Source organism: Rissa tridactyla, chromosome 1, assembly GCF_028500815.1.
Source record: "Rissa tridactyla isolate bRisTri1 chromosome 1, bRisTri1.patW.cur.20221130, whole genome shotgun sequence".
In the NCBI taxonomy this organism is placed as follows: Eukaryota; Metazoa; Chordata; class Aves; order Charadriiformes; family Laridae; genus Rissa; species Rissa tridactyla.
In genome coordinates, this window is record NC_071466.1 from 256,209 (window position 1) to 282,561 (window position 26,353).

Below are 26,353 nucleotides of genomic sequence, written 5' to 3' on the forward strand. Positions count from 1 at the left end.
TGTCTTAAGCGTACATCTGGATGGTTTTGTTCAGACCCCCCCATGTCCCCCCAGGTGCCCGTACAGAACAGATATGGCCCTCTGGAGGTAGATGAGGAGGGAACTAAGGATACTGATAAAGCCCCATCCAGGGAGTCGCCAAAGCAGCCAGCTCCATGCATTAAGACTGCTGCTGTGAAGAGCAGGAGGAGGGCAATAGTCATAGGGGGGTCCATTCTGAGGGGAACTGAGGGTCCCGTATGCAGGCCGGACCCTTCCCACAGGGAGGTCTGCTGCCTCCCTGGGGCCCATGTTAAGGATACAGCCAGGAAGCTTCCTGGCCTGATACGGCCCTCGGATTATTACCCTCTTTTGATCGTACAGGCAGACAGTGAGGAGCTGGAGAGCAGAAGTCTGAGGGCAATGAAGAAAGATTTCAGGGCCTTGGGACGGCTTGTCAAGGGTTCGGGAGCACAAATTGTGTTCTCCTCTGCCCTTCCAGTTTTGGGGACTGATGAACGGGTGAACAAGAAAATCGGACGGATCAACACCTGACTCCGAAACTGGTGCTACGAGCAGGGCTTTGGGTTCAGTGATCATAGTTTGATCTGCAGGACACCGGGCCTGCTCGCTAAGAATCGGAAAACCCTATCCCAAAAGGGGAAAAGGGCACTAGGCTGAGAGTTAGCAAGGCTCATGGACAGGGCTTTAAACTAGAAACGAAGCGGGGAGGGGATAAAACCAGGCCCACTAGTAATGATCCTAGGGATAAAGGGCCAAGGATGGGGGTGAAAGCGGTAGCCCACGTCAAGTGCATCTACATGAATGCACGTAGCATGGGCAACAAACAGGATGAGCTGGAAGCCATTGTGCATCAGGACAGCTATGAGGTAGTTGCCATCACGGAAACGTGGTGGGATGACTGTCACGACTGGACTGCTGCGATGGATGGCTATAAGCTCTTCAGAAGGGATAGGCAAGGAAGGAGAGGCGGGGGTGTGGCTCTGTACATTAGGGAATGTTTTGATTGTATAGAGCTAGATTCCAGTGATGGTAAAGTCGAGTGTTTATGGGTAAGGATGAAGGGGAAGGGAAATAAGGGAGATGTTGTGCTGGGAGTATGCTACAGACCACCCAACCAGGATGAGGAGACAGATGAAGTATTCTATAAGCGGCTGGCTGCAGTCTCGCAATCGCCAGCCCTTGTGCTACAGATTGTGGTTTGCACTGAACAAAGATGGGTCAAAAAGCAGGCACAAATCTGGGAAAAGTCACTGGGCAATTTGAATCCCACCTTACCAAAACATCACGTAAGCCATGGTGTTACAGCCAAACTTACGGGTGCTTCCTCTCTCTGGACCAGTTAGCCTTGAATTTTGTGTGCACAGGAGAACAGACTCAATAGGAGAGAGAGAACTTCTGTCCCCGTACCCTACTGCCTGCAGTGGTTAGGGGACAGCCCACTCATTTTTTTTTTTAAATGGGTGTTGCTGTGGTTTAAGAGCGTAACTATCTCTACATTTTTTGAGATGCTGGATCCTACATTGTATATTATCTGCCAGCTATTGCCAAAAAGGGCCCTAAATAAACTTAAAGGAAACAATGCTATGGTTAGGCCAGAGAGTAAAAAATTGTGTCTTCTGGACTGAGAGAAAAAGTTGCTGAGGAAGCTTACAGGTCATTTAGGGAAAGATCTCAACAGTTTTGCAGACTGGTGCTTCAGTTCTGGATACTTCTTCCTCAGCAATAGAAAAATATTATTTTTGTATCCCACCTGGTCAACAGAAACTGTTTATCGCTGCCCCCCTCTGCATGGTGGATGCGTGTTATCATTCCCTTGATTGCTGCAGACAAAATCCTCTAGGTTAGCTGAAGATCTAAACCGATGATCTAAACTAACCTGACCAATTTTTTCAGAGGTGGATTCTCCATTGGCAAAAGGAGCAGTGGAACAGCCAGAAGCAATGGCAATGTCTCCCATCAGCACAAGTAGATTTGGGGGAAGACATGTCTCCGTGGTTTTACCCCAATCGCTTTCATAAAAATGTGAAAATAACTGAGCAGTAACTGTGGGTGTAAGAGCACTTCCCATTATCTAGAAAACTGGATTACTTTATGAGAAAGATCAACAGTTAAGTAAAACAATGACTTAATTTGTAACTTGCCTAAAGCGTTTTAATGTAAAGAGTACAAATATTTATGAATAAATGAGGTTTTATAGAAAAGAAAATATCTACCATGACATTGAAATCCATTAGATCGTGGGACCGTCTTCTAAGGCATGGTGGAGGCCTCAGTTGAAATGACAGATTCAAACTACCCAAAATATTTGCTGTGCAAGAGGTTAGTAATCCTGTAGTGGCAGAGTGGCAGATGAAGAGATCTGATTTTTTGATTCTTCTCTGTCTGATCTCGGTTGTCCCATTGTAGTCTTTTGAGCAGACTGTCATAAGAGTAAGCTGCACACCCAAATCAGAAATATAGACCCTACTAAGATGCTAATAATTTGTTATCCTTTCAAACTAAGGACATGACAAATTTTCTTTGCTTCTCATTGTCTTCGTATTAAAAATACCTTGATACAGACGAGGTATAGCAGGGGTAGATTTTGGGTAAAAGAATAAAAGTAGGTCTTCTTCTCGAAAGACATGATTTGTGAGATGATTATACGTCTGACAAGAGGTATCACCTTGTTTTTCCCCCAGTGACTAGAAGGCTTCTTGCTTAGTTTTATTTGCAAACAGCTACAAGACTCAGCATGTGAAGAGAAGAACGTCATGGATGAGTATTCTGCGCTGGCTGCCCAAAACTTGTTATGATCATTACACATCTCTCACACAGTATGTGACGGTTTTCCCATCTTCATACGTGATTCTTTGTGTAAAAGGAGAGCTGAAAGGGCTATCTATAATTACACAACTCCAAGGTAAATAATAAAAAGTCAACAACAAAATTAGAAACCAATAGAAACATGAAATGACTTCTGGTTTCCTAATGCACTATGATTAGTGCTATAATAATTGAGCTAGAAAAATTCTGAAAATAAATCCAGTAGTTAGCAATTTGTAAAATATGAAGCTGAGAGAAAACATGAAACTTTTGCACTCTCACTTCAGAGGTTATCCAAAGCCTGATCTCTCTGAATGGAGTACATTACCTCGTTAACATTGCCAAATGCATTCCGCTTGGGCTTATTATTTGCAAAGAAAAAGATTTTTTGGATTATGTGTTCTTTGTAATAATCTGCATAGTGTTTTTAAATGCTCCATTTTCAAGGCTTCTGCGAACTGTCATACGTAGTCTTCGTTGATGATTACGTTGTTGATATTTATGCTACTTCTTTCAGTGTCCCTGCTGCTGCCTGTACAGTGAAGGCTGCAATGGAAATCTGCCTCTTAACTTCTTCCCAGGCTTCATGTTGGTCAGCTTTGTTTTTAATGTCAAACATGGCATCATAGATCCCTGGGAATGATTCTCCTGCATACTTGTTATGGCTGCTTGGAGCAAAGATGACATGTCTGTGGGGAAGTTGGGGGAAAAAAATAACAATATTCTACATTAGGAAAATAAAACATATTATTTTCTGAATAAAACTAATCTGTTTCTGTATCATCAGTTAAATTCTTGACACTGAAGATCTAAATAAATAAGATTATTGTAGCAATAGTACCTACAATCTATGAAGCAAGAAAATAACATAAGCTAAATTATTCCATGTGAATTCCAGAACTTTATAGATAAGAAGAGTTGAGATAGAAGTTGACTAATGTATTCTCCTTTCCCTCATTTTAGATGAAATAGAGAGATAAAAAAACAGCCAGCTTCTTTTCTCACAGATATACACAATCTCCAACAGATACAGGCACGCTTTGAGGTAGGAAAGCTGATGCTTTAACAAAAGACTGTTCTCAACAGATTTTTAATCAGAAGCTACAAGGGGAACAAGGACTTTACATCATAGAGTTCTCTTTCTACAGTTATTTTTTAGTGGAACTTTTCAGTGGAAAGATTCCTGTTCTGAATTATGCAGAGTGGTAGGAGGGCCAAAAAGCTAGACTTGGCTTGACTATTCTGCCTCTCAAACAACATTTACTTCTTGAACTGGATGAGAGAACTACTGAATTCACTTCACTGCTGTTGAAGTACTGCCCTCTACACTGTATTTGCTAGCATGACTGTTCTGCTATAATCAGTCAAATTGTAGATACTTCAATTATACCCTATTTCACTTTCAAATCATAGTAACTTCCTAAAGATCCTTTACCACTGAAATGACTTGAACTGAGTCCGGGGTGAAACTTTTAGATCTGTTTAGAAGCCCACAGAAATCAGTGGTAATAGGTTTACTGATCTGAATAGGCTTCCAACAAGACTTTTCCTCATTCTGCATAGTGTACCTCACTGAAGTTTTCCCTAATGTTGTCTTCCCTTTTCAATTTTATTTGTCCTGTTCAATCTACTTTTACCACGTTGAATAAAACCATTACAATTCCTGTAAATCTTAAAGGAATTCTTATATGGTACTCAAGGCGGAAAGTGAAAAATAAGCCCTTCTTACCTATAGAATGGCCTGCCAGGTAATCCAAGGGGATCAATAAAAGCCCTTTCTAGAAACATGAGCTGATCATTTAGCGATCTGACAGCAAGTAGGCTAAAAATAAAACGGAGGAATATGTTAGCTACAAAGTGTTTGGCCCACTCTCACCCCGTGCCTCAATGTACACAGCTCTGGATTTGTGAAGGACAGTAGATCCAGGATGTTGAACTTAAAATGTAGGCCACGAGACAGCCCAAGTCAGATAACCTGCAAAACAGAATTATGCTGTTCTGTACTGTGAGACAGTCTGAAAGTCTCTTAAAGCTGTTTTTAAAGGCCAAGGAATAGTGTCAAAGAAGACAGAGACTTTCAGGCATTTTCTCTCATGTTGCACCTTATTCCTTTAGCTCGTTTTCATTAGGATGCTCAGGCAGACCATTCTCTTCTTTTGTACCACAGTTTTCTAAAGAAGCTATTTTCCACAAGGCCAACCAGCTGCAAATTACTTCAATAAAATAATTTATTTTTATGTAAAACCACAACATCTGAGAAACAGGAACCTTGTGATGTTAGAATCATCTTTTGAATCATCCAAGAACCGTGTTTTTCCAACGTCAGATTGTAAATTCCCTAGAGCAGAGACCATCTGTGTGCTTTGAATAGCTCTGAGCATACTACTGATGCTTAACAAATACAAGAACTGTGAAGAAGATTATACTGAATATATGTGGGTTTGGTAGTTTACATCCGAAGGAACTTATTGTAGCACTTCAAAGGCACTCACTAAGGAAAATGGTGAAATTTATATCGCTGTAAGCCTGGAGTAACTACCATCAAGGAAACTGTTTCAAGTTTACATTGGTGTAAATGAAAATTGAAACTGGTTCGTTGAATTAAAGCTTAGATTTAGGCCATCCATCAATTAAACCATTTTGAAAATGCCACATACATGTCATATGTCATAAATGTCATATTTTACAGAAGAAATTTTTGTTAACTCATTTATCTTGAAAGTTGCTGCCATTAAAAAGATGGCTTTTATTCTCACTTAGTCTTCCATAAGGGTAAGCGTATGGCTAAATTATATTCTTCCCAAGAAATGTAACATACACATATGGATGTGTATGTTAATGGATAAAGGAATATGTTAATGTTAATGTTAATGTTAATGTTAATGAATAAAAGGAAATTTGATTTCTCATTCTGGACATGGCCTACAAAGAATAAATTAACAATTAAGTCAAGTGCAAATTAGACCCTTTGGCATAGGTGGTGCATAGAAATTTTGGGAAAGCTCATCAAAAAGCTTGCCACAACTACAATCACGGTACTTGATTGGTGTATTGTTTTTTTTCATTAAGTATTACCATTATCTTGAAAACTAGAGTGCTGGCAAATGAAGAGCACAAGTCAACATTTGTTCTTTAATGGTAATCCAGTGACAAAATCCTAGGATGTGTTTCTACTTGGAGGGAGTTACACACCTGAGCTGGCTCTGCTCATGCTAACCAGCATTCTAGGCACATCCATGTACCATCCTGGCACTGCTCCTCAATTAAAACCTGACAAGAATTGACATTAATTACCTTGGACACTTTTCAAAGCTAATATGGCTAGATTCCCAGTCTCTGCAGTGTCTCTGATGTCCAGTAATTCAACACTTCTAGACTTTGTTTCCTAGAGTAACCAGATCCTTAGAGACAGGAACCCATAAGGACCTATGAAACAAATGACTGACGTCATTTGTCGCCAAGGTTATTGAGGGGACTAAATGCAAGGGAAGACCATGCCCTCTGAGCCCAGAGGACTACATGGAGTATTTTACTGGAAGAAGAAAAAGAGTTAAACTTACTTATTGATATCTATTTGTTGCAGTCTCTCATGAAACCTAGCAGCAACTTCTGTAAAATTCTTCACAGCTGAAAACAGAGCATCTGGAGGGAGCAAGAAGGAAGCATTTAACTTCAAATTCTGAAGAAATCATTTAACAAAGCAAATTCTTCAAATTACAGCTTTATCTTTCCCTGTGATCATGATCTGCCAATTCTCACTGAATAAAAATCAGATGACCCCCTATTCCTACATTAAAAACTATGTAATTCTGTGAAAATGTGCCTTGGAGACAATAGAAATCAGTATTTTTGTGAATACTGCTTATTGCTTGCTACCTAAAGAATGTACATAAATACCAAAAACTAGAGCATGTATTGCCAGAATCAGACTGTTTGGGTAGGTCTGAGATTTTATAAATCCCCAAACCTATGTTTTATTGGTATGTCCCTCCACACAAACATTTTTGAGAAAGTCTGAGTGTACGTGTCTATGTGTGTGTGCATGCACGCACACGTATCCGATATTGGTCATAAGCAGCCAAGTCCTAAACTGAATAGTATGTAATGTTGCCAATAAAATAAAGGCTTCTCAGGCAGGAGGCATATTGTGAATCCCTATAACATGAAATAATATTTCACATGCCAGCACAAGATCCCTATTGTTGCATAGGGATGAACCATTCCTGCGCGACCAAGCCCCGAGGCAAACTTCTCATGATGCTTGCGCTTCCCATCACATGCCCATAAACTGAAACAAGAGAACTTTTGACTGGAGATAACGAGAATAGTTTTAATCCTGAGAACAGTCAAGGACTGTGGTCCAGAGAGGTTCTGTAGTCTCTGTCCTGGGAGGTTTTCAAGACCAGATGGCATAAAGGTCTGAGCAACCTGGTCTGACCTCACAGCTGACCTGCCTTGGGCAGGTTCACCTAGAGACCTTCTGAGGTTCCTTCTAACATGTTATTATCCTATGATCAGTGTTGCACAGAGAACTACCCAACGCTGTAAGCTGCAAAGCAGTGTTATTTATTTTTTTTCAGGGACCAAGACAAAGATATTTTGTTGGCAACACTGGTGAACCGTGCACAGATCAAGAACATTCGACTCTAAGCGTTGGCAGTGGCATAGTCTCTAGACAGGCGCGCTAGTGACAAAATATTCAAATTTCAAATTATTAGAGGGTGTGGCTCTTGTTTTATTTTCTGTTCATGCAGCACAAGGTAAATACCAGGTCACGACTAAGACATACATTGAGATAGAACATTGGTAGCATTAACAGAGGAAGAGTGTGATGAAAGACTGTACGTACCAAAGGATACATTGTATGTTGCCAGTTCCTCTTCATGATTCCTTGACAAATTATAGATGATGTGAGCATAGGTGCTCACAGCTGATGCATAATCTCTACAGTCAAACGGAAGCACAACGGAGTTGGCCAATTCAAACACCAGCCCTCCCCGTACCTGAGCTACTGTCAGATGATTCTTGAAACTGGGATCATAAAACCTCTCCACAATTTCATAGGTTTCATAGACACTGTGGTAAACTGGATAGCTGCTATATTTTTCTACATTCTGAAACAAACCCAAACAAAACCATTACTCAGTTGTAACTTCCGCTTTGCTTGAAAACCTTTGCTGTGGGATTCAAGGCACTGTAGAGTTAAGTTTCAGGTCGCACTAATCCTATGCAGCCACTACAGACAGTCAAATGAGAAGAACTGCGCAGTGGTGGCTCTCTTAGATATCAACCTGTGGAAGATGAACAGTCATTTGGAGATGCCGCTCTCCACTGACCATGTGCAGAGCCTAAGAAGATAGCTAAGAACAGACACATAACCTTTAACCGGCTAAACAGAGGTGAGACTGCCCTGCCTCTCTTTGCTTGGATCTCAACAGTCGTTTCTGTTTGTGCCTTTGAATATGCCTCTTCAGAGGAAAAGGCCACATTGAGTAGATTGCTCCTCAAACATTTCTCAATTAGCCTCACCTCACAGAGTCAAACCCATACTTTCCATAAAACACAAACCATTTTGAATTCAAAGCTTCATAAGTTATTACAAATCATTCAAAAGTCATCATAAGCCATTCATAAGCCTTCAAGAACCACAGGTAATTTTGAGCACATCCATTTACCCCGAGCAAAGTTCCTTTTGTCTGACTGACACCAAGTTGACCATTCCTATTTATTAAATATTTGTGTTGTAGTAGCACAGAGTTCTACTAATGAACTGGGACTCTACTCTGACACACTAAACTGAACTACTCCGAAAAGCTGGCAGTCTAAATGGCTCAATTACAGGTGATGTTATTCAGGCAGTTACAGGGGGGAGACAAAATTACTTAAGACACAGACTTACCCAATTTTTACTGTAGCGTGCTCTGCCTGAAGCAATGCCAAGACGTTGAAAAAAGACTTCAAAGTCATTGCCAGAACCCAGTTTATTTATTCTTTTAACAAGAAAGAGGAAAATTCCTTGAGCGACAATACTTAAAGTATAATTTTAGTTCACTTCCTAGTACTGTGGTAATTATTTATTCTGCAGTCGCAGTCACTAGTCTTTCCCTAGCACTCTCGTTTTATCAATATACCACGAATTGCCTGTGACCCCTACATTACATGCACCTCACCAATTGCATTCTCGGAGGAGCAGAGTCATCATTCTCAGGGGCAGAGAAATCAAACTCTCAAAAAAAGAATTTAACTCACTGTCTTTAATCATTGAGAAGACCCAATGACCTTCCTCTTATTGAACTTCCACTATCCGAAGCTTTCAACTCAGAGAAAACACAACTGTACTGGCATGGCTCCACGGAATAGAATCAGTCTTTGAGCTTCCATAGAGAAACTCTGGTAATTTTGAAGGACAGTGTTGTAAAACCTGTCTGATGTGCTCCCCAGCCACCCAAACTCAGAGGTGTTCCAGGAGGCTGGAGGCGAGTGCAAGGGAAAGCTGCTGTGATTAGCACCTTGTGTGTCTGCCGCTGGGTTGTGCATACAACCCTTATTTGTCTAAATCTCTATAAACTACTTTTCATACAGTATCAATGTTCATACAGTACATACAGTACATACATATGTAAGCACTTTACTTTTCATACATAAAGCTTCCTGTTCATGCTACAAAGGCAGGTTCACAAAACTGTAGTACAATAGTGTATCAGCTGCAATCAATAAACTCTGAAATTTTTACCAGCTGAGGATCACACCATTTCTTTTAGGAGCTCAGTTTTTCAAGTGGTATTTCTTTAAAAACCACACTCTACAAGTTACAGTAACTTTTGGCATATAGTTTATTTTCTTTTGTCACTGACCTGGGGACGTCTTTGTATTCTCTTGATGGATTTTTTTTATACCAGCTCTCATAAAGAGTTTTTCCCTCAAACCCCTCATCAGGACTTGGTATCTAGAAAAAGTTTATTGTAAAAAAAGACAAAGGGTACAATTTCAAATGTTACCAATAATCAGGTAAAGTATACGGCTTAGGGCAATTAATAAGTCACAGTCTTAAGTCCCTTAACCTTTCTGCATTTCCACTGTAACATTTCAAATGCATAGCATTTTTCAGAGGAATAGTTTATTGGCTAAAAATAGGTAATTTTCAATGGAAGAAAACACAGGGAAATCAAAACATTTCAAGTCAATATCTACATTCTGATATTTCTTCATGAGATTTTCAGCCATTTAATTTAAATATCCAACATTAAAAAAAAACTCACAAAATCAAAACTTTTTGTTTCACTTTGCCAGGAAATATCAAACAATTTTGTCTTGGTTTGATTCAAAATTGTTCTACCATTTTAGTTCACAAAAATTATTTTCATGGGTGCAGCAGTAACCTTAGAAGGGTAAAGCGTATAGTGCTTGGTGTTAATGTCATCATAGCTGCTACAGAGCTATCCATACCATAACCATCCTAAAGTTCATTCCTATCACCCTAACTACCTTCCAGATTACTGAGCAGGTTAAACAATGTGGGTATTTTATTTTTTCATCTTTCCTTTTTATTGGTCAGCTGCTGAGGTTTTATTATCTTTAATCTATTAAAGATTATTAATATCTATTCTATTATTAATATCTAGATCTACTATCTAAGAATCCGCAATAGAAATAAAAAATCAAACTAACATATTTGGGGTTTTGGTCATGAAGCTAACTGTTCATAGAACAGCGTTAACACTTTTTGCCACAGATTAACCTTGGATGGGATCACACAGGACCTCCTTCCCGATCAGCATTCTCTTCAGACATCAGCCACCAACAAGCTGAGATTACGCGCATTCTTCAGCCTGTGTCGCTGCTTCCCAGCTCCAGGATGGGTTATGAAACCATGTATACTGGTATTTAGGCCAACATTTGGTGCCCAAACTAAGACTTTGCTGACCTGATTTTCTGACTGTTCTGAATACCTGCACTTAGCACAGGTTACCACGGGAACTGCAGGTGATCTGCTCTTCTGCAGTTCAGGGCAGAAATATCTTTATCTGAGCACCTAATTTTAACAGAGTTAAATTTTATTTGTTGCTTTTCAATTGCCAGCAAATTATTACACTGAATTACTACATATCCTTTACTTTTGTACCAGTACAATGGCAGCTTCCAAGAGACAACAAATTAACAACCTTGGAAAAGACAGATGACTGAACATATACAAGCAGATGAAGACAGATATAGTAGATTCATAGAATATATACAGTAGCTGAATGTACATTATATATATGTATATAAAACACCAACACAGAAAACTAATTAAATGTTCATGCTTTAATGCAGATGAACAGAAAAAAAACCCAACCAGAACTAAAAAGCCTTTTAGTGCCAGCCTCTAAGACTCACTCTCGAAGCAAGGAACATCTTACATCTAAGACGGTGAGGTTATTTCCTGAGAAAGGTCCCTACCTTTTAATTTTGTGTGCCACAAAAATATGTGTGAGAGCATTGTGTTCAGAGCCAGTGAAGCACATTGATCAAACCTGTCACGTTATGCTAAAAACAACACTGTGGCAAGCCTTATTTCTTCCCCTGCCTAAAGGGAGTCAGAATCTCTCACTGCCATGGGCACCGTAGTAGTTGGACTGGGCAGCAAGGTTTGTGCTTGTTTCTGTCATCTGGCTCATGGCATTTTTTTATTCTTTTGTTCTTAGAAAGAATACTTTGATAGGAGGAGTGGAAAAATCCCCTAATCCTGAATAACTAATAATTTAAAGGTGTAAACTTGAAATCCCTTTGCTGCCCCTGGGAAAAAGCTCCAGTCACTTAACTATTGACTTACAAGGGGTACTGCAGTCAGAAAAGAAAGAAACATCTGACACTGTATTTTATACACAGAGCCCCATCCAGTAAGTGAGCACTGAACATGCTGGCTAGAAATTTCAAGCGGTATTACCTCTTTAGTAAGACTGTACACCAGGCTGTACATCAGTGGTGTGCAATCCACTCGTAGGGTGTAGTTTCCTGAAAAAAAGGAAAAATCATTTATTTGAAGAAGCAAGTTCTACTGATGCCATTATTTGTTAATAAGAAAGTGACTAGAGAACTACACTCTCTACAAGGAACAAGCTGATTCTCCTCGTAGAAGAGTTCTGGGATCTTGGCAGTGCATTTGTATTGGTGAAGATGAATTACAGCCCAGCTTTTGGGGCAACCTTAAGAGCTTTTCTTATGTCCCTATGTTTATTACGCATGTTATAAGAGGAGAACCTGACTCTAAAGAGTTCTACAGAAATGCTGACAGGGATTCAACAGTTCTTGTCCCTCCCCATGACTTCCCAAATAGTGTAGCTACTGTAATGGACTTCTCCCCTGAAGCACCAGGAATATCTGAAGGATACTTTATGATTCTGGATCAGTTTCCCCCCACATCTACTCCCAAACTAATGCAACAACACTATCACATGGAAGCTTTTATGGATCTCCAAGCCAAAGTGCCTCCAAGTCACCTATATATACCATCACTACTCCGGTCAAAAACCAGTCAAAGCTATGTACCTTCGATGGAGGAATCTGCATTGATATACGCCACTCCTCGTGCTTGCAATACTTTGGCATTTTCCTATGAGAAGAAAAAGAGGAAGAAAATGCTGTGGAACACTTTTTTTTCCTGAGAACTATTTTCCCATCCACAGAAGTAAGAGCTGTTTCAGGGAAAGACATCACGTACTGCAGGGAGACATATATTCTTGGTAGTTCAAAAGGAAACTTATGAGTGTGTGTGCGTGAGTGTGTGTGAGTGCGTGTGTGTGTAAGGAAGAGAGAGGGAGGGAGGGACGAAGTGCTGCTTTCTGGTACAGACTTCTCAAGGATCTGCCACAGTGAAAGTTTCTCTTTGAACACTATTGGTTTACCTCAGCCCACTCTGTCGATCCTAACAAGCCAAATTCCTCTGCATCCCAGCTTGCAAATATCACTGTTCTCCTTGGCCTCCATCCTGCAACAAAAGACCATGAAAACTGTATTACAGAAATAAAGACTGCTTGTTACATGGTAACTAACATGAAAACAAATGTCATTTTGGAGGAGTTCATCTTTTATCCCCATCTGTGGGGAAAGAGGTGTGTTTAAGGAACTTTAACACCAACTTTTTCACTATCTAATCTAATAATGGTTTGCTAATTTTGTAGCAATCTCACTTCTGCTTCAATATTGTGCCAAATAATGTATTCTTTTTCATTTCTCAGCTTTAACGGCAAGAAAATTATCTAAAATTTAAAACTCTGAACAAGCAAAAATAATTGTTGAAGAAAAGCTTTTCTACTGGTTTTGCTCTGTCCAATTTAGTGGACGCTGCATACCAGTGTCTACTTTGACAGAAAAGTGTCTGACATCTTTTCACATCTATTACTGAACTTCTTCGACCTGTCTCCCAAATGCTGGATTTCAAAACTTAAGGAATTCCCTGTAACTTTGACAGATCACCTTCAAAACAAAGATCTTTCACTTGAAGTGAAATCTGCATCCCATTTAAACTCAGGCCAAATGAAAAAGATTCTATTGCCCTGCCTCTGTAACCGCCCAAAGTTTTCTTTGAGGCTACTGGAATCTTCGTCTTTTGCTCCCTTGCATTCCAAGGGCAGTTTCCCCTAATACCCAATAAGTGGGAGGGAATGGAAAGAAAACTAAATGTCAATAGGTTTTAAGTGTAATGGTTAGGCAAAGAAAGCTCCTTTAGCATAGTATGTGAGCTGTCAGAGCTTCTTTGCGTGGGATGTGAGATAGGGAAATGGCATTTACACTGACAGCAGCAGAAACTTGGTACAGCTGGCATTTGTTCTTATTCTAATGTAACTAGGCGTGAGGTATTTTTAACCGTTACCTCCTCCTATGTTTGCACAGCTCATTCTCTGCATTCCACAGACACGCTTTATATATTCTTGGGTCTGTCTCCAAACCACAGTCAAGTGCTGAGAGGGTTCTCGATGTTGCCTTGATGAAACTTTGATCAGTCCACCACTGTATTGCTTTTACAGGGACACTGAAACATCCAGTCTGACCAGCCTCAAATACACAGCCATCAATTGTACTTAAATGTCATATTTATTTCAGTAGCCCCAATTTTGTGTTTTGTTTTCCTTTAGGTGTACCTTCTCTTGAGTAGAAGTACCTCACAGATACGAAAGTTGTAACTGGAGCTAATTAACAACTGCAGAGCAGCGTGCTTATTCAAGAGATCAGAGATACAGGTGTTTAATTTTAAGCATGTGCTTAAATCCCAGAGAAATCAATAGGCACTGCTGAGAGCATTGATTTTGGTGTGCTTTATTCTTTCATTACATTACCTTTCCTTTTCAGTTTTCCAAAGCTCCTCACAATCTCGTGAACCACAGCTGCCCCACTCTGAGGATCAATGCCACCAAATACCCATGAGTCGCGGTGGCCTCCCAGGATGACATATCTGTCTAGAGAAATTAATGATGGAGGTTTACCTAGAAAAACTTTTTTCCTGCCATAGAAATGCTAATTGTAAGTAATTTCTAATTTTCCATGTAGGTATCAGGCAACAAAGCTTAACAGTTTATAATAACATGATAGGCAAAAGACATCTTAAATCTCCAAAGACATTCTTCTGCGTTTTCAGCCAGTGCTAAAGAATTTGTCAAACACAATAACTTGATCTCATAAAACCTAAAACCTCTTAAATTCCATGTTACTTCTGTTATTAGAAATACTGCACCTGTCCTCTAAAGATAGAAGCATCTTTCCATATTTTACAATAGTGTGCTTCATAGTAAAGTTGATCCACTAATTATATTTATACAGCATGCCAACTCGCAACATTAAGGTGTGCTGAATGCAGTATTTCTCTGAATATATACATTGTCAATCATAAAAAGAGTTGTCCAATCATGATAGAGATGTGATTAATAAGGTGGAAGTCAGACTAGATCTCTGTGCTACCATAACATGGTTAAAGTTGTGTGTCAGGCAACAGGGAAGTGCTGCAGTTACAAGTTAAATGATGTTATCATCATCCTAAGGATGTCTGTATGTCTGGGCTTTTAGACTGTAAAATCACCCTGGTTACAGGAGAGTGCAAGACAGACAAAAAGTCAGTAGTGGTGGATGTGATGTCTTCAGACGGAATGCAAAATCCATTCCCATGTTAGCAGGGAAGAATATCCACTTAAGAATATTCTTTCAATTGCGAAGTCACTTGCCTGAAGACAAATATTTCCATCTTGGTTATGACTCCCCATTGAAAATCAGCATTTACAGTGAAACTGCTGACATACCCTGAACCACACGAAAGCTGGTGCAATAAATATTTCAACTCCAACGATAATGTAGTGCAATATTTCAGAGAAAACGATGTTCTCCATTTCCCCCTTGTAACTATGAAGTGCGTGTAGAGGTCACTGGACGCTCACATCACACTGAAGACAAATGACTTTACCTGGTTCCACTGTGCCTCTGATGGTACCGATCACATTGTAAATCCTCCTTACTTCGTTGTTGCTATGAATGTGCATTTTCACCTTTCTAGTGCATTGGGAAGAAAATCCAAAGAGAAAATCCACCAGATTAAATAAGAAAACATCTTGACGCCTTTCAAAAGCGTACAATATAAATTGTAAGGAAAGCATTTTGGCCAAATTTATCCTCCGCTAAACCAAAGTAAATCTGAAAAGATTTCAGTGTAGTTTTTTTCTGGATTTATACTTGTGCAATTGAGAACAGCATTTAGCCCTTGAAAGCTATGTATTGTTATTGATGTCAATAGGATTTACAAGGGTAACAGGCTCAGAACTCCAAATTCAAAGATTTTTTGCTAGCAGATAGTTTTTAAATTTGGAGAAGTGAAAGAAAAATGAAAACCATCTAATGTTAGAAAGATAAATAGTTCTCATCATCTAGAGGTTGGTGCAAATTAGAACTGACCCCAGCACAGTCAATATTGATGTGGCAGCTCAGGCAGCAGAAAATCAGACAACCTGAGTTGCAACAAGAGAATTTGTTTGTTTATCTACAACACGGCTGGAGGTGCAACAACTCATCCTCAAGGGCTGTCTGTATATTTTTCAGAAAGAATTTTTCATGTGGTATGACTAAGCCACAGGGAGGTCAAACGGTTCATATGAAGTCAGTACAATAGCTCAGCCAATATTGAAACACCTGGACTTTAGTCCTAGACTGTAATTACTAAATCAGGTTAAAAAAATCGGAAGCAATAAAAATGACATTGTAGTTAAAGCTTTTTTTCTGGAAAACTTGACTCGTAGGTTAATACTGTTTTATACAAGGCAATAGGTAAGACCGGAAGCTACATGAATTTTAAGAAGACAACAAATTCAGTTCTCAAAAAAATAATCAGTTTCATCAAATAGTTTGTCAAAGGTTAGATGCTTTTCAAATGTCACTGGTTAAAGACTATCTGGAAACTAAAGCAGTTCAGTCATATCCCTCCAATCGAGATGTACTTCTACTGAAGCTTTGCCGTGAGTGCATTTCAGCCCAGGAAATGGTCATAATCAAAGGAATGACGCAAATAAACCCAACTACTCTACCTTTCGTCAAATTCTATTGCTCTACCTGTTTTTCTCTGATCCCAAGCATGCTTTCCTTATGAAACAAAACTGACCTTGTAGAATAATCTGTTGTGAAGCCAGGACCCACACTGTAAGATACATTCAAATTTCCTTTCCAGCTACTATGCGGCGGTGCGTGTCCTCCCATATTACTATTATGAAAAAAAAATTATCATTATTAGCTAGACATCTTACAATAGCACCAAACACGAATGAGGAACCAGGAATCACACTTTGTCAGGTCCCATGCACACCAGTCATCGTCTTTGTCTCATACAATTTATACTACAAGTTTCCACAGGAGAATAATCTGTCTTTTTAGCTACATTAATACTAATAAATTAACATAGAGGAATAGTCCTGGGCATTGAGATCAGCCTGGAATGGCCTACAGCTATCCTGTTAGCCTCCAAAGGTTTTGCATACAATCTGCCTCTTGCAAACGCTCCCTGGAATCTCCTGCTACGTTGAACTGGATTTGCTTTCGAATTAGCAGAGAGTAACTTGGGCCATTCTAACCGTTTAACAACATAGACAGTTTCTGTGCCTGGATACTGTTCGATCTGTCAGCACAGACAGAGTTGATGTGTTTCAAAGGTGTCTAAAATTGCAGAAATGTGACCAGTCCAAGCCACCTCTTCTTGTTCCATTGTCAAAGGTGAGATGTTTTTTTCTCAGTTAACAAAACTGGAAATGCAATAATTCAGTGGATCGCAATCACCCATACTTATTCACCTATTCTAAAGGATTTATATTTTTGACACAAACTTGTGAGAAACAAAAATATTAAAAAGTATGTTGGATGTTCTGGTTCTTATTGGGCAAAATATATTTATTGTAAATAAAAGCATGTCCTTTACTGCAAATGCATATTTTAGTCAAGCTTTACTCCACAGAACACTTCAGCATGTCTTTAAGTCCTTGGTTTATTTTCTTACATAAAAATGTGATAGCAGGAATAACCAGAAGTTATGATTTCTCAAGACAAAAGTTAAAAAAAAGACACAGTATTTTTAGAGGATTTAGATTTCATTTCTAATTATTAAAACCAATTTCTAGAATTATTTACAATTTATTGAAGAGAAATATCTAGCTACCTCATATTTATATATATTATTCTGCTCTACCACTACCAGTTGGCAGTGGAAAAAAGAGTTTTTTAACTTATACCTTTATCATTATGAACAGTTATCCTCATAACAGAGATGACCATAAAGCTTTAAAGAAAAGACAGTTTGGAGATATATTAGTCCGTAAAAGCTTGGGAGGAAATAGGAAAAACACTAGAACAGTGCTAATGAACATCAGGTATGCCAAGACACAAATATAGTAAAATTCTGCCTCATATAAAAATATCTAGCTTTAATACTTCAAAGGAAACCTGCACTGAGACACAAGATAGAATTAATTTTTTTTTTTTACTCCGTATTCAAACAGAGGCATCAAACAGAGCAGAATGATTGCTCATATGATTTAGATGTAAAATTCCTACATAAATACACATGCAAGATTAAATTCACTTATTGCCCTAAACACTTACGCACGGTGCTGTTGCCAGCCCAGGCGTTTCCTGCTCTGTACCTCTGCAGTTGACAAAGATGATTATTGCTACATTTTTAGGGGAACGATACACTTGACAACTCAATCACATCTTAGTTTTTTCAGAGAACTTCTTTGGTTTGTTGAGATAATTACGAATTCTAATGCTGCCCGCTGGCAAGCTGGTAGCCTGTCGTCATGTCACTTGCATGTTTTGTAAGCACACTCAGCTACACGTAGATGTCTACTAAATCCCCCATAACACTCCAGAGTTTCCTCAGTGTCCTTATATTAGTTTGCTAGCATCGCTTCATATTTCTGCAGCACAATACCCTGATGAGAGAAAGCACACGCCTTCATCTAACGGAGGACAGTGTAGATACTGTCCTATCAAACACACATGGCAAGCATTTCCCTGGACAAATGAATGACTTAATTTGCGGTCTTTTTCACAAGATGGGTATCATGCCATCCTCAAAACTTATGCCTTTATTCAAACTGAGAGGCACTTTATAACTTCAGTATACCTGACTGATCATGATATATTGCAAATGATCCTGATATGACATCATTGCAAACGATATCTGATATGTAGTAATAGACAACATGTTTGCCTTCTATGGAGGACCTAATGGGAAACATACACTATTTCAACAGCTACGACAGAAGCACAGTGCAAGTCTTCTCCCTGTCTTTTCAAATACTCTCATAACTTTCAAAAAACAGTCTGCTTAAAATTCTTCATGTCTCCAATACACTTACCGCAGCAATGACTCAGCATCATGATAGCCAATGGGATGAACTGGAATTTTTGGGAGACCTACAGCACTGTCTTTGTCTAATCGATAGGTGTATTCTGAAAGCAGAAGACAGTTATTTTCATATTTACAACTCTCAGAAGGAATCTGTACAATTCATAGCACAGTCCTAACACTGGAGTCAGGGATAATCATTTCACTTTCCTCAAAGTCAGGCTGACAGTTCTTCAGTGTTTTCCTTCTTTATCAACATGTTTTCAGAGAAACACTAAAAATGTTCTCCAATAGTGTCTTCAGTCATGCATTTAGAGCATTAGGTGAAGGTGATGAACCAGTGGGAAACAGTCATCTTCTCAGGAGCCTCAGCTGCAGCCAGGTGACGAGTCCCAGTATGAAAGATCTCCGCGTTGCCAGTGGGGGCTCTTGTGGAGGGAAAGCAGCTCAAATCCTGCAGAACAGGAAACTACAGAAGCAAAGCAACCTGTGGGCTGTGTAGTCTGGCTCCTTGCTGACTGACTGATGAGAAACAGGAAGAGAAGACTAGGGCTTCAGCTGTCCAACACTTGTGTCATGATCTCTGGGCTAACTTGGGTATGTCTGTGAAGTTAAGCAGACCAGCACTGCACTGTGTAACTCCCTTAACATACCCTCGCTTTCTCTGATGCACCTTTTGCAGAAGTGGCCTACTGATGTGAAGCCCAATCTGCCTCTTCTGAGCAACAGAAAGACCAAGAAAAAATGTGTTTTTTTCCAAGGGAACGAACATCCCCATTACCTTCCCATCCCTTCCTGAAAGCAGACCCTCAGAGTATGACTTCTTCAGTGTCACTCACCTTTTGCAGGATAACCTGGTGTCAGAGGATCCCCTGCCCCGTTCAGGTTTAACACATTCCCACGCTGGGCTCCTCCGCCTGGAAGGTTCCAGCCGTTTGGATAGGGATCTACTCCTGGGGCGCAGTAGTCAGCAGGGTCAGAGTACAGAATAACTCCCTTGGCACCTGCCAGTTCAGCATTCTTCACCTGCAAAGCACATCTCCGGTCCCTATCCAGTCCTTTATAGCTTCACACAAGAGTTCAAGGAGCAAAAGAAAGTCGTATAAATTACAGTGATTATTCCTCAGGGCCTTTTACAGTACCTGGGCTAAGTAAAGGGCCCATTACTGTCTCATATCAAAAATTTCCTGAAAATACATATGTGGATATCAGGTTCCATAAGAAAGTAAAAGGTTTTCTGTTGCTCTGCATTTTAGTTAGGAGATAACTGCATTAACGTGGAACACATCCTTCACACTACTACTACATAACCTGAGTTTATATTCTGTCATCCAGACAAATACAATCAACTGACTATCGAAAGGTACCCATCGGGGATGGAAAAAGCTGTATCACATGGATGCAATCTTATCTTTCAGTTAGTCATGTATTTACCTTGTTTACCTAAACGATCTCCTGAGATACCTCAGGCTTCAGACTACACAGAAACATTATTATTGGAGAGCTTGAAACTGTCTTTGGCTGTGAACAAGCCTAACTCCAAAAGGGCCTCTTCACGAGGCTTAGGTTTATTACAGCGGAAGCACGGACCTGCACGCTATTTTGATTTTTAAAAGTGTTCTCACACGACTTTATTATTGTATAATCCTGGCTGGTAGAGAGTGAAAGAAAATATATGTCATTCTGACATCCCAATCTGTTTTGCCACTAGATAAGACAATGATGTATAGTGACTGAATGACAACTAATCCTCAACAGTTTTAAATTTGGATATTTTAATTCAGAAACACTATAGCTTTTTTTCAGGAAATACAGTACTTGCCTTAATCCTCTGTCCTATTCTTGCATACCATTCGGAAGTTGGAAAATCACAGTACAGTTCTCCAGATTTTATACAAGCTACCGAATTCTTCAGTATATAAACAGTCATTAGAAATGAATGAACAGATCATCCCTTTGTGTCAATGAGGGCATGTAATTTCTAAACCACAGGACAACTGCCCCTCTAGATACTAATAACTCTGAGGTGTTTGTATTTAATTTTAATAGAAGATTCATAGCCAGCAATACCTTCTTCAATTTTTAAGTCTTTTCCATTCAGATAGTATCTTTAAGAGTGGTAAGCAATTTAGTGAAAATATTGTCTGAGCTAGAGTATGAGTTACACGTCACTTTTCACTGGTGTGTGTACGTATGTATGTAAACCAGTGAGTTACCCACTTAAAAGCTCACAGAAGATTACTCAAGAGCATATAATAAGAGCTGGCATTCCAGCGAGGAGATTCAGTGTTTGATACCCTTAGGTAACTGAAAAATGCAAACTATAGTCCTGCCACAATTAGGGTCAAACTAATTTTTGTACAAGAGCCAAACACATTTAAATAACTTGAGCATAAGTATGCACATGATTATGTACTTTCCTATCAGGCCATGGAAATATGCAGAAATTTGTAGCTTAAAAATATTTATATGATAGGGACATTGAATAAACACATATAGAATTTAAAATAACCTCCGTATAGTTACAGTCTGTGCCTGGTGTACAGAAACCACTATGAAGAAACATAATATAGGCATCTTAAGGCACAGATGAACCAATAGGGAAGAACAGCCCAGTTCAGAGCTACAGTGCACTACCCAAGAATGTTAGTAATATTTTGGAACTCTTTCTAGTATGCAAATACGGAACATTTTCCAACTTATTAACTTTTATCCTATAGATGTATTATATGCGTATTAAATATATACTTTATGTCTTCTAAGAAAGAATCATCTTTGAGCACAGCGCTATGAAAAACCGTTAGGCTAAATTTTCCAGAACACTTTAGTAAGTGTTTCAGTCTCGTGAAATCAACTGAAGGACAGCACAAGTAACGTTTTCACAGAGAGGCATTACCTTATTTCCTCTGAAGATCTTCCCATATCTGGCAATAACAATCTTTCCTGTACAGTTAATTCCCATTTCACGCTCTAGCTTAAAGAAGTCCTCCGTGCGGCCATAATTCACATACACTAACTCACCCTGATCGAAAGAGGTAGAATTTGAAACAAGAATGTCAATGAGCATGTCAAAAGGAGGATGTGATCTAGTAAGAGAATCAGATGGGAACAACGAGCTCTGGGACTGGCTCTGGTACGAATTCTTTTTTGATCATGAGACGATTAGGTAGGCAAGTGACTTCTAACGAGTTTATAGACTCCTACCATCCAAAGCTGCCAGACTCTGTCCTTAACGGAGAGTTAAGATAGGGCTGCTGAAACAGAAACTTCGAGTAAGCACTCAGAGTACAGCAATTACTTCTCTTCGTAGTCTGTTTAAGCTGTAGTCCGTCTTGGACAGATGGAGGTAATTCAGACCCAGAGGCCACAGTAAATATTTTATGCAGTAAACTAAATGATGCCAATATCCTATGAAATTCTCAGGACTCGATTATCATTCAATACAGCAGAAGCTACAGGACTGTCAAAATAAATACAACTTGCACATGAATAAAGTATTCTTCACAATTGTGTTTCAAGCCTGTTATTCAGTACTTGATGCCTGATTCATCTTCCTTAATGTCAGTTACCTAAAAGTTGTGTGCATTGTCTAAGAAGGTCCTGTAGTGCATTCCATAGCCAATGAAGAGCTGGGAAGTCCTCTGAAAACTCACCCTTTCCAGGAGAACTCACCTCAATCCTGTTTTAAACACCTATTTTAGGAAGGAATAAACTGCCCTCTGGATATACCTCTCCTTGATTACACCTGAAAGACTGTTTTAGAGAAAATGCCTATAATAAGCCTCAAAGACTGATTAAGGGAAAATGCCTTTGATACCAGACAACTAAAATTAGGTGACAGGACACTTTTCCTTAGTGCATTTCTCCATATCACCAGAGACCTCCAGAGAGATCTTCAATTTAATTTCAAAAAGGTATAAACTTAAATCTCTTATACCGATAAAAATCGCTGACTAGATATTCAGGCGGTCTCACATTAAGAGCATTCAAATGTTACCATATATAGTCTCATATAACAGATTCTGGTCCTCTGTGTTCAGAGAATAATTCAAAACCACAAGGATTATTCTTGGGGAGGTTTTTCTGAATTTATGGAGTAGTTTTCCTTCTCAGTAAAGTCAAGTATAGCTCTATAGAAGTAGAGCTCTCAAGCTCTAAGTAAGTAAGCAAGTAAGTATGTAAGCTCTACTTACTTAGAAGTATAGCTCTCAAGAACTTTGATCCATTTCTACGACTTTCCAGGAAGTTGCCTACTTGCGAGACTACAGTTAGCCTGTGATGCGGGTACTTTACATCCTTCTCCCTTCATTGAACTCGGAGCTTTACGCAGGAATTGTTCGCAAAATTAATGAGGAGAAAGAGAACCTGAACTTGGCAAGTTCCAAATAATCTCTCTCCGTAGCTTAGTTCTGGTTTTTTACAGAATGCCTTTTAACACAAAATACATGAACAGGCCTGGGAGAATTCAGAAGAGCCCTGAACGCACTGAGTATTCCCACTGCTGAGCTATATACATGCTCCCTCTTTGCAGTACACGTGCAGACAGCTGCTCACTGGAGAATGTTATTGCTAACAGCGCTAGCTAGGAACCTGGAGCTTTTGTCAAAGTTTTATGCAATAAGGTGAATATAAGCATCATATTTTGAAAAGACAATCTTTCTTTTTTTTTTCCAGAAACAATGTTCTTACATCTAATTAAAATAAAATCATTTTCTAAAGAAGAAAGATGCAGCTTTCAGAATTTGTTTTTATTATTTCCATGACTTCACTTTTATTATTTCCCATATCCCATCACTCTCTCTCCAGAAATCAAATAAAGTGGTGAAGTTATTCTGCTTTCTTTGGGGCTATTATGTTATAACACAGTGCCAGAATCCATGAATTTTACCTTACGTTACTGCAATTCTTGAAATACTCTAAGCTGTCATATCCTAGGGTACAGACTATCTGCTCGGTTCTCCAGCTTCCTTTGAGTATCTGAGGCAAATGAATACAGAATACCTTTTGTTTTCTGGACTTGCGCAGCTTATTAACAAACTTCAGGAAGCACATGACTCTAATACCGGGCTGTGTGAGTAAAAGCCTTGTTAGCAGGTTTCAAAGTCAGATCCAACTTTAAAGCAGAGACTGGACCAGATGACCTCCAGAGGGCCCTGCCAACCTACGTTATTCTATGTATAGAACGTATAGACAGGAAAGATGCTGAGAACAACAAAAATTTCTAATCTTACAAAATATTAATTGAAACCACTAATGATCACGGGATAGAAAGCTCCTGTTACACAGGACAGCTTTATAAAAGCAAGCCTGCCAGCTGGTACAAGATAGAAAAGATTAGTGTTAAACTCCAATCACAGCAACACTTTTACCGCCAGCTAGAAATGCTAGCAAAAGCCCTTTTCAAGCATACCGTACACTGTGCAGTTATACCTGTCAGTGTGAGCCTTGGGCAAGCAGCATTTTGAAAATTAGATTGTTCACTTGGCTACATAAATGTAACAGTCTTATTTGTTCATCAAGATGGGAAACAATGGTGCATGGTCACAGAAATATCAGGAGAAGCTTATAGCAGCTTACAACATTAAATTATTTTATTTTACCATTTTTTTTTTAAAAAAAGGTAAAAATAAAATCCAGTTCTGTCTCAAACTAGAGAAAAAAATCAAACACGTATGGGCGCTCAATTTGAACATTGCTCCATTGCAAAACTTCCACGAACATCAGAGCTACGACATTTTTCCTACTGGTGACATGTCAGGTTTTGAACTAAAGCCTAAGACCCAGGAACTTCACGTTATTCTGTACCACTCTGTGCTATGCTACGCTACACTACACTATCATATTCCATCTTTTCTATTTCTGTCTCTATTTCTATTTCTACTCCTGTTCCTACTTCTCTTTCTATTTCTCTTCCCACTTCCATTTCTTTTACTATTCTACGGTGTTACCTCAGGCATTCCTTGGGCTGAAAATGCACTGTAGGGTGGCACCACATTTCTAACAGCCTCATATCCTGGAGGAGGAGGTTCAGATAAGGATGTATTGAAAATCTAGTGGCAAAGAAGAAAAGAAAAAAAAGTAAACCAGGCAATATGGAAAAGAAGTACTGTCTATTCAGGCACATTTCACATGCATTTGCAGTTTAAAAGCCTCTAGTTTTAGAACTCCAAATGAGGAGTGGCAACAACTTTCGCAAGCACCGAGCATCCTTTTCAGCATGCAGGCTCAATGTGTGATCTTGCAAATCCCATCTCCACTCTTCACACAGAATCCTGCTTAAATGAATACAAGGTCCCTTAAGGTAGTCTCAGGACTGCAGAAAAGAGCAGGTTAGATCATAATGGCAAAAAACGCTTGTGTCCTGCTCATCCCTGGAGCTTCTATGAGCACTACAGCTGCTCCGTAATGAAGTGATGTTACTTGTGACAGTCCATCTCGAGGCCTAAACTCTAATCTTCAAGAAACTGAATTTAGCACAATTACCAATACTGTATAATGAATCAATGCAACTAACGATGCTGACCACAGCTGCTTTCCTCTTTCTAAATAACAGAACAATTTTAAAATAATTTCATTACATAAAGTCATTCTCTCACATAATTCTACTTTAATCCATATATGTCAGTATGCTGTAAGGATCAGGGTAATTATTAGTATTCCTAGCGCATGCATTAAGAAACAAAGATTCAAAATACAAAAGCAAACGGGAACCCCTCGTTTCCATAGCTTTGGACCAGGCCCAACACCACTAGCAGCGCAGAGAGCTTTCCTTCCCAGGCTTCGCAGGTGTATGAAGGTGATTTTGTTCCCTAGCTGCGGAAACTGGTGTTTTCTGTACCTCATTTCCATGCTCATCAGTTATTGAGACGTAGTTGGGCTTGGTGTCATCGGGGTAAGAGAGCAAGACATCATAATGAACCAACTGAACAGAATCCAAACCAAACTCCTTCCACTCAGCTTGGACTTGCTGTGCCAGATGCAGATTCTCCTTTGTTCCTGCTAGGTGAGGAAGCCGTGTAAAATTGCTAGAGAAAAAGAAGCAACAAGTCAGGATCAGGCATTGCAGCTCATAATCAGAACTCCTCTTAGCCTAGCTGGAAATAAATCCATTAAAGATGATCAGACGTATACAGGCTAAATAAGGACCTAGACTCCTCTGTATCCATGAGTCTTACATATCTTATCCATGTCTTATACATAAATTAACAGGTTTCAGTCTGACCTGAGCTACCACAGGTGTTTGTATCTTCCTCGCAGCTGTGGGGTCTTGTCCTCGCTTTGCTCTTTGTCTTCCGGGTGACCTTAAGCCAATCACTCCTATGCATAATGAGACTGACCCTCCTTGTGAAGTGATAAAAGAATTGGGTAGAATTATCTTTGCGTATTTAATTTAGAAATGTGCATAATTAGTCTGATCCCTACTTTTAATTAACTGGATATTCTCCTTGGGTCCTACTATTTTCATTAATTTTGGCACAAATAACAATTCATCTAAAAGTTCACTCTGCGTGTGTCTTGCTGGCAAATAAGAGAGAGTGAGTTCACAGTGGCTTACCAACAAGGAACAGAAAAACTCAACAACTTGTGACTGAAGAGAAAAAGTCATCCCATGTGAATAACAAACAGTGAAAGATAACATAAATAATGAACAGCCCATTGCCTGGAAAAAAAACAAAAACAAAAATTGTCCTG

At 39.3% G+C, this 26,353-nt stretch overlaps 1 protein-coding gene across 2 annotated transcripts in view; it reads right to left on the bottom strand.

The window, feature by feature from the left end:
• Positions 1-1,930: 1,930 nt before the first annotated feature.
• LOC128904104 (putative N-acetylated-alpha-linked acidic dipeptidase) overlaps positions 1,931-26,353 on the bottom strand; it is a 28,257-nt gene continuing 3,834 nt past the window's right edge. Inside the window, exons 3-19 of one of the 2 annotated variants that reach the window (XM_054187970.1) lie at positions 25,500-25,686; positions 24,610-24,711; positions 21,558-21,683; positions 19,501-19,687; positions 18,672-18,765; positions 16,424-16,522; positions 15,239-15,324; positions 14,124-14,243; positions 12,693-12,775; positions 12,337-12,400; positions 11,735-11,802; positions 9,663-9,754; positions 8,708-8,798; positions 7,658-7,922; positions 6,369-6,450; positions 4,538-4,630; positions 1,931-3,497 (exon numbers count right to left, since the gene is read on the bottom strand). In XM_054187970.1, coding sequence (XP_054043945.1) covers positions 3,308-3,497; positions 4,538-4,630; positions 6,369-6,450; positions 7,658-7,922; positions 8,708-8,798; positions 9,663-9,754; positions 11,735-11,802; positions 12,337-12,400; positions 12,693-12,775; positions 14,124-14,243; positions 15,239-15,324; positions 16,424-16,522; positions 18,672-18,765; positions 19,501-19,687; positions 21,558-21,683; positions 24,610-24,711; positions 25,500-25,686 — 2,029 coding nt within the window. In that variant the 3' untranslated portion in view covers positions 1,931-3,307. The remainder of the gene's footprint in view (positions 3,498-4,537; positions 4,631-6,368; positions 6,451-7,657; positions 7,923-8,707; positions 8,799-9,662; positions 9,755-11,734; positions 11,803-12,336; positions 12,401-12,692; positions 12,776-14,123; positions 14,244-15,238; positions 15,325-16,423; positions 16,523-18,671; positions 18,766-19,500; positions 19,688-21,557; positions 21,684-24,609; positions 24,712-25,499; positions 25,687-26,353) is intronic. The other variant, XM_054187971.1, reaches the window with a different exon arrangement.